This window comes from Delphinus delphis, chromosome 21 (assembly GCF_949987515.2).
Source record: "Delphinus delphis chromosome 21, mDelDel1.2, whole genome shotgun sequence".
NCBI classification, from domain to species: Eukaryota; Metazoa; Chordata; class Mammalia; order Artiodactyla; family Delphinidae; genus Delphinus; species Delphinus delphis.
Genome location: NC_082703.1, coordinates 6,265,512 through 6,277,953, shown reverse-complemented (window position 1 = coordinate 6,277,953; position 12,442 = coordinate 6,265,512). Strand labels below are relative to the sequence as shown.

General features: G+C 49.7%; 1 protein-coding gene across 1 annotated transcript; it reads right to left on the bottom strand.

Moving 5' to 3' along the window:
* Positions 1–2,228: 2,228 nt before the first annotated feature.
* On the bottom strand, positions 2,229–8,223 carry STAR (steroidogenic acute regulatory protein). The gene is made up of 7 exons (XM_060001497.1): positions 8,010–8,223; positions 6,915–7,028; positions 6,504–6,631; positions 5,216–5,374; positions 4,915–5,099; positions 3,942–4,035; positions 2,229–3,430 (listed from the first exon to the last, which is right to left on the bottom strand). Exons 1-7 carry the CDS (start codon positions 8,221–8,223, stop codon positions 3,317–3,319), a joined length of 1,008 nt encoding a protein of 335 aa, XP_059857480.1. The 3' UTR covers positions 2,229–3,316.
* Positions 8,224–12,442: the final 4,219 nt, after the last annotated feature.

Below are 12,442 nucleotides of genomic sequence, written 5' to 3'. Positions count from 1 at the left end.
GTGTGTGTGGCACTTTGCTTCCCTTTCAGGTTGGGGTCCATGTGGCGACAGTGTCGGAACAATAAGGCACTCTGAGGAAGGGGAGCCAGCCTTGGAGGAGAGACAGGTTTCTATCTCCACCCTCCCCCGTTGCTTCGTTCCCTCCAGCCAATTTGACCACCCCCTCTTATCCTGTGAAACCCCTCTCAAGATGGTGAACAGGGGACACTTCCCTGGGGGTCCAATGGCTAAGGCTCCGTGCTTCCAATGTAGGAGGCCCAGATTCAATCCCTAGTCAGGGAACTAGATCCTACATGCCGTAACTAAAGATCCCGTGTGCCACAGCTAAGACCCGGCACAGCCAAATAAATATTTAAAAATAAATTTATTTATTTATTTATTTTTGGCTGCGTTGGGTCTTCGTTGCTGCACGTGGGCTTCCTCTAGTTGCAGTGAGCGGGGGCTACTCTTCGTTGCAGTGTGTGGGCTTCTCATTGCGGTGGCTTCTCTTGTTTCGGAGCATAGGCTCTAGGTGCGCGGGCTCTAGACCACAGGCTCAGTAATGGCGCACGGGCTTAGTTGCTCCGAGGCATGTGGGATCTTCCTGGACCAGGGCTCGAACCCGTGTCCCCTGCATTGGCAGGCGGATTCTTAAGCATTGCGCCAGGGAAGGCCTAAATAAATATTTTTTTTAAAAAAAGGTGAACAGGAACTTAAAAGGGTAAATGGTCTCCCTCCAGCTCTTCCCTTTGAACTTGTGTGTTGATCTGTGCAGGTTATGTTCCTGCCTTGCTTATCTTCCTTTGTAATACCTGATGATTAAAGGACAGTTTTCAGAAGACTAAAAACTGGAATGTAAGGATGAGCCTTCCCCGGGGGTCCCTAAGTGCTTCCCTGTCCTCCTTTTAATCAGTGGCAGTGCAGTCCTCCCAGGATTGCTCCAGACTTCCCTGTGTGTAACTTCCTACCTAGGTTAATAGAGTGGTTCACCAAGAGTCTGGTAATATGTTGCCAAGGATCCCTATATATTATGCCTGTTTAATTTCCCAAATTTCAAGTGACTGTTGGTATCTTAACACAGAAGCTTTGACTAATGTATTTGTCTCCTAATGCATCACCCAGACCCAGGGTCTTTGTTTCGGTCATTCCACCTCTCTTAACAGGAAACCCAGCAGAATCAGGCTGAGGTCTATTCATTCGTGGTCTTATGGAGCAGACTTGGTTATAAAGCTTCTGGATCATCAGGGTTTGAAGAACTCTAAGTAAACGAGGATGGTGTTATCTAGAGGAAGCTGGAGATGAATTCTTTGTAGCATGAATTACCACACATGTAAGTTGTGCACCCACTCTCCATTTAAATGATCAAATTAGGGTTTTGTGCATTTCGCTTTCATACATTGGAGGTTACAGAAATAATGATTTTTGCCTGTTTATACTGCATATTCTGTGTGTGTGTGTTGATTAGATTCATTTGAAGGGCTCAAAGAATACCCACTCTTCTTATAGTCCTATATGAAATGGTTTCTGTAAGCAGATCATCACTGACAATTCATTTTATTCCAGTGTAAAATTAAACAAGTGAGAAAATACCTCCCCAGGTACCTCAAAGACACAGTTGCATAGTTTGAAAAAGGCAAATTATAATCAAACTCAAAACCATGGTGTGTGTTGAAAGCCCATTTCTTTACTGTCAGCCTGTTCTCTTGAAACCGGAGCATATGTTGCTCTACACATCTTTCAACAAGTAACCCTTTCTCTTAGCTGGGAGTGGATGATAATTCTGTTCTAGAAACACTTTTACAATTATCCCATCTCACTCTGAAGCTCCTGGCTGGATAAACATAATTTCATCTATGCCTAAAATAGACTACTAAGAAACAATCAGAATAAATATTAATAAATATCTCTGTCAGTTGTAACTTCTCGATACCTCAATAAATTATAACAGCATTCCTGCTACTGCTCATTTGTTTAATAAATAAGCTAGAACTCTAATTCCAAATGGTGTAAACCATCAATGCTGTTAGCACTGGAATGGAAAAGCTTCAAGTGATAATGGTTAGGTTTTCATCCTACTTATACGTTTTAGCCAAATAACCCCATCTCAACTTACATTTTTTAAGCACCAATTCTCTGAATCTTGGAAAGGGATTTTGCTGTCACCCTATCACCCCTTCTTCCAGCCATCTCCTCCAAAATAGTAAAACATTGACCTGTTAAAGCAGAGAAATTGGCAGCCCCGAGTCAAGCCAAGAGGAAATGTAATAGACTCCAAACTAAAGATTCAGCTCCCTTTTTAGGTCTAAACAATCACTAATGGGAAAGTAATAAAATTTGCTTTTGTTTGATTTTATCTTAGTAATACCATTCTGTCACTTGCCTTTGGTTCTATCCTTTTAATTAGGTAAATAAAAGTCTTCAGTCATAATCTTCATCTTCCAATGCCCGTTAATCAGCTACCAGCTATAGAGTTCTTTTAAGAACTGATTTAGTCCTGTGCTTATCGTGTAAATTAAATTTTTATGAAAGATTCCGGTAACAGATCCTACATAATTAATGACCTAAGTCCCCTGGAGTTTTTCCTTTGAGTGAGGTAGGGGACTTAGTTTAACTAATTAAAGTCTTCATCCATGACTCCTTTAGTATGAAGTTGCAATTTACTAGCATGGATTTTAAGAGTAGAATTTTAAAACAGGTACAGACTAAAGTTTTTGTGTTAGTTACGATTCTTTATTCTGACTACTGCTCATGGAAGAAGTAGGGGAATCAGCCTGATAATTAGTTTTGTATTTTTTCATTAAGGTAACTTGAACTAGACTTCTGGACGGTATGTGCTGTGGGAGTTGCTTGTTCTTTGGCGCAGTTCTCTGCCATCTTGGTGGAGGAGCAGAGGGTTTCAGGAGGCTTTGTGTAAGACCTGCTCTGTCTGCACACGTTGCCCACAGGGAATGGAGCTCTTGAGCTCATCAAACGTGCGGTCCTAATCCTGGTATTTTGCACCCTCTGCACCCTGCATTCGTTAACTGGTAGCATTTTAAAGATGTTTCTAGGTAGACAAGTAAGGACCCAGAAAAAAAATTTTTACAAATATTTTGGGACCCCTGTGCTTCATTTTACAGCTAATCAGTGAATGAAGTTAAAAGAGCCTTGTCCCCACTTTCTTGGTACTAAAATGTTACCCATCTGAGTTCTAGTATCATACTGGACACGCACCACCATCCCATCCCACTGTCCCTGGATGAAGATCTTTAACAGACTTGTAGGCTTCCAGCAGAGACCTCCTCGTGAGCCTGCAAGCGCGCTCAGCTGGGAGCCGTTGGCAGCAGCAGGCTGGTCTTCAACACCTGGCTTCCAGAGTGGGGCGGGACTCCAGGCGCTTGCGCAGGTGGTTGGCAAAGTCCACCTGGGTCTGCGAGAGGACCTGGTTGATGATAGTCTTTGGCAGCCATCCCTAGAGTTGAAGTTAGAAGAATTTGGCCATCTTGTGGGTGACACTGCCGTGCCCGATCACGCACCTGGTGGGTTGCCTAGGCTTGGCCTTCTAGCTCTGTTGGTCCGTGCCCCCGTTCAGTTGATCAGGGTCAGGGGCTGGAGGACTGCATTACTGCCCTGCTGTCATGACCGTGTCAGAAGCACTGGATTTGCTGTCCAGGCAGATTTCAGCCCTGTCTTCCCAGTGGTGTGACCCTGAGCCAGCTACCATACCTTCTTGGGCCTAAGTTTCCTTGTTTCTAAAAATAACTACAGAATTGAAATTTGATATGAGAAGTAAGAGGGAGCCAGTGCAGGCTTCTGAGATGATGGAATAGCAGTTAGGCCATCACTCCAGTGTCCCCTCTGCAACGGCCCAGTTCCCTCACAATGGAGGCTCTTTCCAGTTGTGTGCGGGATGATGTGGGAGCAGTAAGAGCCTACTTTGCTCACCACCGCCTGTCCCGAGCACCCCCCACCCCGCCCCTTACCTTGAGGTCAATGTTGAGCAGCCAGGTGAGTTTGGTCTTTGAGGGGCTTCCAGCCAGGGGATGGAGCACCATGCAGGTGGGGCCGTGCTCAGCTCTGCCGGGTGAAGACACGTCAGGTCAGGGGGACAAGGCCGAGTTCTCAAACGCTGACTAGTCTTCCCAGATCTCATCAGAGAAGTGCCCTTTGCCAAGGGTGACATTTAACGGTTGGCACGGTTACCAGCTCATCAGAACAAATGCTGACTGGAGCTGGAGCTGAAGCCTGGAGGCCTCCTGCGGTGCCTTTTAGTCGCTGGATGATGGGGAGGTCAAGGAAGGGTCCAGGGTGGTGCTGGGGCCCCTGGGAAACTCAGGTAGCAACTGTTCCAAGTGGTATGGGTTCTGTTTTAATCAACATTACAGTGGGACCTGAGCATACCAGCTAAACCTCAGCCCTACTTTTTTTTTTTTTTTTAAATCTTTATTGGGGTATAATTGCCTTCCATTGTTGTGTTAGTTTCTGCTGTATCACAAAGTGAATCAGCTATATGTATACTTATGTCCCCATATCCCCTCCCTCTTGCGTCTCCCTCCCACCCTCCCTATCCCACCCCTCTAGGTGGTCACAAAGCACCGAGCTGATCTCCCTCTGCTATGCGGCTGCTTCCCACTAGCTTTATATTTTACATTTGGTAGTGTATGTATGTCCATGCCTCTCTCTCACTTTGTCCCATCAGCCCTACTTCTTGTTTTAGAAAATTACTAAGGTTCTTAAACTTGCCGGGAGAGTCAGGACAAACTGGTTATGTAAGTGTGGCCAGTCTTGTCTTCCCCGCACTGCGATGGAAAATGAGACTTCCTCTGTGAAAGGTAGCTGAGGGTAGGAACCAAGGATTGTGGTTTCTTAGAGCTGGGGATGTATCACGCACTTGGCAGGTGCATGTCCCCAGCCTGTGTTTAAAAAGGGAGCTTTTGAGGCTGCTGCCAGTGTTACCTGATGACGCCCTTCTGCTCGGGCATCTCCCCGTAGTGTGTGGCCATGCCAGCCAGCACACACACGGAGCCCCGGCGCTTGGTACAGCGCACACTCACGAAGTCTCGGGGCCCCACAAGGTTTCCTGCCGCCTCTGCGGCCAACTCGTGAGTGATGACTGTGTCTTTTCCAATCTTCTGCAGGACCTGCCAGGCCACAGAGAACCAGAGTCACTGCTCAGCCAGGTGGGGGGCCGAGGCACACCGCAGCTCACAGCCCCCTCCCGACTGCTGTAGCCATCCTTCTGCCTGGGCCTCCCCACCTTGATCTCCTTGACATTCGGGTTCCACTCGCCCATGGCCTCCATGTGCTCCACGAGCTCTTCGTAAAGCCTCTCCACGGGCTGGTCCACTACCACCTCCAGCCGGAACACCTTGCCCACGTCTGGGATCACTTTACTCAACACTTCGTCCCCATTCGCCTATCGGCAGGGAAGAGAGGAGCCCCAAGGGAAAGGTTAGAAAAAAATATTCCCGGCCTAGGACACGTAGACAGTGCCAGGCAAGGCAGGAGGGGAACAGCCAGGGGAACTCTAGGCTAAGCCTGAGTAAGCCTGGAACCATCTCTGATTAAGGTAGAGGAGGTCCTCCTTCCTGCTGCCTGCCTCGTACATCTGCTGAGGACTGGGAGGTGACCTGCCTGTTCCCTGGGCCCTTTTTTCCTGGGTGTCAATGTTGATGGGTGTGGGTAAGGGCCACCTGAGAAGGCCCTTACTTGACTTCAGAAGCTCAAAGATCCTGAGAGAGACGCATCTGGGAGCAGGGAAGGTGGTTTACAACCAGCTAATTTCACACATAGGTTTATTTTAAAAATCCAATCCCTCATTTTACACCAGAGGGATGTAGGGCCAGAGAAGGTCAGTGAGATGCCACAGGACCCTTAGCTAAGAGCATTGCTGGGCCTAGATCCCAGATTTCCCAACTCGCAAACTTGTAGTCTGTTAACTCTGAGAACTTGGAGAAGGAAAGATCTCACCTGAACTTTGGCCAATGGGCAGCATGTGAGCTTTTGGTGAAGATAAAGCGGCCAAAGTCTCGGTAGAGCCGTTGGCCTTTAACACACGCCTTGTTCCCAGCTCCCAGTGAAGAGGCAGTGCTCAGGAGCAGAGCGCCCCAGAGGGCCTTGGGCCACCTGTATCCCACTCCAGCCCTGTTGCGGGTGAGCCCAGGTCACCCCTGCGAGGTCAGCCATAAGGCGGGCTAACAGCACAGACACTGTGCTTCAGCATTGGAACTTCTGACCCAGGGGGATGAGGCCTGTGCTGCCCCTGGAGTCCCTGTTTTGCATGGTCTGAATGGGTGTACAGTGCATTTGGAGGGGAGCTAGGGATACAGGAAAAACGTTTCTCAAACGCAGTCTCCAGGACATCTTTGTTGGGGGAGAGGGGTATCTGGGGATATATTCTTGGGAAAGGAGAATTCTCAAAAATGCTTGCTACCCAGTGACTGTTACACAAGGCCGGACTTCTGAGAGGAGCAGAGACCCCAGCTGGCCTCGAGCATGGCCCGTGAAGAACGAGGAGCTGTGGGTTCCTCCGCACCCGCCCTTACCTGCTGGCTCTCCTTCTTCCAGCCCTCCTGGTCACTGAGGATGCCCAGGGCCCTCTGCATGGCCTCCTCTCCCTGCTGGATATAGGCCAGTTCTTGGTTGCTGTAGAGAGTGTCTTCCAGCTGAGAACCTGGACACAAAGCCACGGAGAGACTGAGCTTCCTAGCCTCCCACGAGCTTTCACCCCTTTCATCTCTGAAGAGCCCAGACCAAAGCCATATGGTCCAGCCTGCAGGTTAAGTTAGACACGGGACAGGGAGGGGGGTCTAGCCATGAACAATGCCATTCCCATCAAAGTGAGTGAGGACGCCTGGGGGATGCGGGGGAAGGGACCAGAGCTACATGCACATCGTTTGCCCGCCCCCCCAGAGCCCCCTGCCGCTGGTAAAAGCCCCAGAAGCCTCAGCACTCACCGAGCAGAGAGCCGCGACGCCGGACCTGGTTAATCCAGGCAGCTGCGGTCGGGCCCCCCGGGGCCCTGCGGTTCAGCTCCTGGCCGATGGCCAGCACAGCCTGGTGCCTCAGCCCTGCAGGGAAGGGAGGGAAACTGTCGCTTAGGAGCAGAAAAGCCCCTCAGAGAATGTTCCACCCCTTCATCTCATCACAGAGGAGGAAGCTGTTCTGGGGCAGAAAGTGACTTGATGAGGAATACCTCCAGGGCCAGAAACCTGCCTGCCTTCTGGGCTGGCCGGGCCTGGAGGCAGGGCCACACTCAAGCTTGCTGAAGTTTCCTTCTTGAAAGGGAGAGAAGCTTTGAACAACCTATCCTGCTACAGAAGGGGAATTACAGACACCCGTCCCCGAGGTCTGTGTGGCCTCTGCGTGAGTAACTGCTCCGTGTGCCCGGGGGTTCCCTCTGATCTAGAGAGAACAGCCCCACGCCGGGTACAGGTCTTCCAAGTGCGGCTTCTATCTAAACAGTGGCCACCTGAACCCAATGTAATTAGAAAGGACTTGCTTAGGTTTGTCTGTGGTCCCTTCAGTGACAGCGGCGGACTCACTCCAGTGACCCTGGTTTCTGCCTCCTGACTGATGACAGCGAGACTCCCCACCTCACCCACCTTCCCTCTCTATGTGCTCCTCGGCTGTCTTACTCCCCTTTCTTGTCCTTCGCCCCGTCTCCCGCCTGCCCTGCCTCAGGCTTGCCAACACAGCTTCCTGGAGTCCAGGCTGACTCCTGCCTCTGCCACCACGGCTTGGACTTCCCTGGCACCCTTGGTACCTATCCTAGAGACAGGCAGAGTCAGGAAGAAGCCAAGACAGCTCGGAGTCCTGGAGGGGAGGCCGGGGATGACAGAGTCTGCAAGGCACCCAGGAACCTTCGTATCCAGCTGCGTTCTTCAGCGCGGGGGACACTGAGGTACGGGAGGGGAAAGGCTTGCACAGGCTCCCCCAGTGAGCGGCACCCCTGGGACCTGAGTGGCCTGTCCCCCCAGGCCCACACCTTCCCCACTAGACATTGCCTGCGGGCTCCTGGTCGGCCGGACAGGGGGGCCCCAGGAGCTCACCCTTCATGTTGCGCACGTGTCGGTAGGAGCTCCCGGCGCACAGCTTAAACGTGGCGAGGAGCATGGTTCCTTGGCGGTGGGGCAGGCGTGGAGGCTGGTGGTGGTGCTCTTGGCTCCTCTCCTGGGCCGTCAGGGTTGGCCTCTGGGTCCTGCAGCCGCGGCTGGACCGTGCGTCCTGCGCCTTAAATGCCTCCAGCTGAAGGCTGTGTTTCATCATCAGGAGATAAAAAAGTCATCACTCATCGTGTAAAGGAAGGCACCAAGGATAGAAGGATTGCCTCACAAGGAGCCTTTGGCCATTTGCGGGGAGTGCGGGCGGGGGTGGGGGAAGGGCTTGGGAGGCTGGTGCCTGACCAGGCTGGATGGAGGGGAGAGAAAAAAAGGAGCAGCAGAGGTCAAGGCAATTTAGAAAAAAGTATGCACATGTGACAGTGGTTCTCAAGCAGCAAGCTGTTTAAAATGCAGCTTTGTAGCCCTCATGCTCAGAAATTCCAGATTTAACAAGTCTAGAATTGAGGCTCTGAAACCTGTATTTAAAAAAAATTTTCCCAGGTGATGGCCATGAAGGTATTCTGTGAACTGTACACTAGGCTTTGAGAAGCTCTGCCCTGGGATAGCACCCAGGGCTTCTGATAGGGTACAGGCAGGCAGAGCTGGCAGAGGCCACCCAGCCCCAGCATGAGGGGCCCGAAGCCTCGGGGAGGAACGGCGCTCCCTCCCCCCACCCGGTTCTGCAAGAATCGAGTCATTGCCCCTGCAGTCGCTGACCTACAGGACACCCTGAAAGGACTTGAGGAAGGTGATCAGGGTGAGGCACACTGTGCTCTGGGGAAACAGGCAAAGTGGACCCTTAGACAGTTACCAATCTTACAATGCTTTAGAAAGTTCTTACGAATCTGGATTCTTACATCTTCTCATGCTTAGAAAAGCACTAAAGTCATGAACGGAGAAACCCGTTGCTTGTGAACAGGAGCAACCTTCTACCAAAATGTGTGCTTGAGTGCAGGTGCCCTTCCCCTAAATCACACGTAAGCCAGCGTCCCCTGTACCTCTCCCTCTTTAGAGCAGTTCCTCAGAGCTATCTGCGAGGGTTTCCCAGGCTATAGTCCTCAGTAAGTCCCCCAATAGAACTGAAACTCACAGCTCTCTTGTTGTACGTTTTTCTTCAGTCGACAGTTTTGCTGACCATGAAGGAGCACAGAGCTAACTTCTCTCCTCTGTCTGAACACTATGAGAATTCAGAACCTTGGTAGCAGCAAGGGCCTTTTATTCCCATCCACCTCCTCAGCGAGTCCAGACGAATTTGGGTGAGTTTCTCCTGGTTCTCAGATCTCCCAATAATTGGTTGATAATCCTGAGTTTTATTTGGTGGTGTATAACAGGTACCTGACGCCCAGTTGAAAGATACTGGGGGAGTGCCCCCCACCCCCCGCCCAGTTCTGCCTCCAGAAAGACACTGAATGGTCTGGACTGAGTGACTAGGTGTGAGGCTGGCCAAATGTCTTTCCTCAATTAGGCCAACTAAGGGGTGTCAGAAAGCCAAGCTCTAACTAACACCCCAGCCAGATTGATGTAAAATAAATACGGGACTTATCTTACAAGTACTTACTTAATTGGGAACTAACCACTGAACTGGGTAAGAAATTAAAGAATTCTAGTGGAAACCCGGATGGCTTAATAAAACTGTTAAAGGATCAAGATCAAGGATTAGTTACAGGACTTCCCTGGTGGCGCAGTGGTTAAGAATCCGCCTGCCAATTCAGGGGACACGGGTTTGAGCCCTGGTCCGGGAAGATCCCACATGCCGCAGAGCAACTAAGCCCGTCTGCCACAACTACTGAGCCTGCGTGTCACAACTACTGAAGCCCGCATGCCTAGAGCCCGTGCTCCGCAACAAGAGAAGCCACCGCAATGAGAAGCCTGCGCACCACAATGAAGAGTAGCCCCCGCTCGCCGCAACGAGAGAAAGCCGGTGCACAGCAACGAAGACCCAATGCAGCCAAAAGTAAATAAATAAATAAATTTATTAAAAAAAATTAGTTATATATGACTGATAACTGATGAATATGGTTATAATTTTTATGACTTTTTGTCAGAAGTATTACTGGCTTTTAATCTTTGTTTTCTAGGTATAAGGAAACCTTAAGCTAAGTATGACTTAGAGCAGCTTGGTAAATTAGACCTTTGTAAGCAGAACTGAAACATTTATCTTTTCTTTCTACTTGATCCCTCCAGAAAGTGGAAACTTTCAGGTTCCCAGTAGCCTTATCAGGTGAATAAGGAAGGTCAACTCCTGGCAGGTGCAAGAATGTCAAGGTATTTTGGAGACCTTGAGAAGAGAGGAATTCACCCAAATCTATAGTTATTGTGGCGGAATCTAATGGCAAGCCCTTGGCATGGCTTTCCTGGCTCAACTTGAGAGGCCTTTTAAAAGTTCAATCTGAAATTCCTTATGAAAAGTTCCAGGAAAAACAATTTAAAAGAGCCTATATAATCAATTACACATTATGTAAATAATCAGGCCAAGTTTATTTTGCAAACAAATTAGCCTTAATTGGGCTATATTTGGTAGAAATGAAGGTGATTTTAGAGAAAAAAAAAGTTCTAGTGGATATTAAGTTCTAATGTTGTCAGTTGTCTTCCAAGTTTGTACTTACTGCCCAGGGCTCACTTCTTTTGTTGGCTCCTTGTTACATTATTGTGAAGTTTAATTGAATTATTAAAAGGACATTGTAAGTTTGTTTCTGGAGCTTATCACAGTAATCCTTGGATGAAGATCAGATGCCTCATGACCTGTAACAAGATTACATATACTAGAAAATATATCATTTAAAGGATTTTCTCCAACCTATATAGAAGGACCCTCCAATGAAAATAATGACAACTAGGCGACTTGATTAACCAGATAAATAGTTCTACATAAGATCAATGATTGTAATAGTGTAACCCTAGATATGGGAAGAAGCAGTAAGAGGGAAACTATTCCTGTAGTTTCCAGTAAGAGGGAAACTATAACAGACTAGTAAGACTATTATGGGCCTAGCTCAGTAACAGCACATTGAGTGGCCTATATCAGCGAAATCCTCACCAGACCTAAGAATGAGCCTTCCTAGCGCCATGGGACAAATTGGTCATGAAATGCCTCCTAAACCTTGGTCAAAACTATGACCAAGGGGAGGGTACTGCCAACTGAGGAATGTTGCCCACCATCCAGTTCTACAGCCCCTGCAGTCGCTGACCTATAGTTACCCCTAAAAGGACTTCAGGGCGAAGACCGTGCTCTGGGAAAACTGGCAGAACTGGCCCTCAGGTAGTTAGAGATTTTCAGGAGAAAACTTTTGTGAACCCGGACTCTTGCATCTTCCCTTACTTAATAAAGCACTAAAATCATTAAATGAGATACCTGTTCCTTGTGACTAGCGGCAACCTTCTCCTGAGACATGTGCTTGGTTGCACATACCCTCTTCACGTAACTCCCACATGCTTCAGAGCAGTTCCTCAGAGCTGGGAGGCTGGCTCCTGGGCTACAGTCCTTGGTAAGTCTCCAAACAAAACTGAAAAGTCACAGCTCTCACATTGTGCATTTCAACTACGGTGGAAATGAGCTGTTCAAGGTCACACAGCTGGTCGGTGGCAGGTCTGGGACGACAACCTTCAGCCCATCTTTTCACGGCTCCTCCTGCAGCCCCCCGACACTTCGTGTGTTCAGCTGTTCAATACTGATGCATCCGTTTCTATCAACAGCCTTTACCAAAGCCCTGTTTAGGGTCAGTTCCCGTCTCAGGGGTTAGTTCTGGAGCGAGGATGACACCTCAGGGCTGAGTCCTGTCAGCTCACAGAGCAGAGGGGAGAACGGGGCCGGAGACACAAAGAGAGGGGGCCTGGGCCTGGCCATGCCCCACGCCCTTCTTCACGCTTTCCCGAGTAACCTAGGCTGGCCAGGCTGTGCCATAGGGCCTGGCATGAGCTGAAAGGTTCAAAAGACAGGGTATTGGGGTGCCCAGCCCAGTCTTGCCACTTTGGGGTGCCCTGTGGTCTGAACGGGGACTCGCGAGAGGCCCAGTCTCTCCTCTGCAGTTCCCACGCTCCAGTCCAGGCCCAGTGAGGGGGATCTCATTCCAGTCTGCATGCTGGTCTCCAATGACATCTTTTCCTCTTAAGGTTGACCTTGAGGTTGCTTCTGAGCTGGATTCACCTGGCAAGAAGGTTGGGGGTCGAGAGAATCACATTGAATTTGGCCCTGGGCCTGGGCCTGCCCCGCAGGTGAGAGAGTTCTGTGTCCTGTCACCACTGCACGGAGATGGAGGGAAGGGCCCCCACCAGCTCTTGCTGTCCCCCTCACTCTAGAAAGGACGAAACGGACAGGACCTGCCTGGAGCCAGGCCGAGTGCCTAGTGTCCAGAGGGAACAGGTGAGTCCCACACGCCCCCTTC

Coding starts and splice junctions, on each gene's coding strand:
- STAR (XM_060001497.1), bottom strand. CDS start 8,223: ATGAAACACAGCCTTCAGCTGGAGGCATTTAAGGCGCAGGACGCACGG. Junction 7,029..8,009: donor ACACGTGCGCAACATGAAGG/GTGAGCTCCTGG, acceptor CCTTCCCTGCAG/GGCTGAGGCACCAGGCTGTG. Junction 3,431..3,941: donor TGCTCAACATTGACCTCAAG/GTAAGGGGCGGG, acceptor CTTCAACTCTAG/GGATGGCTGCCAAAGACTAT.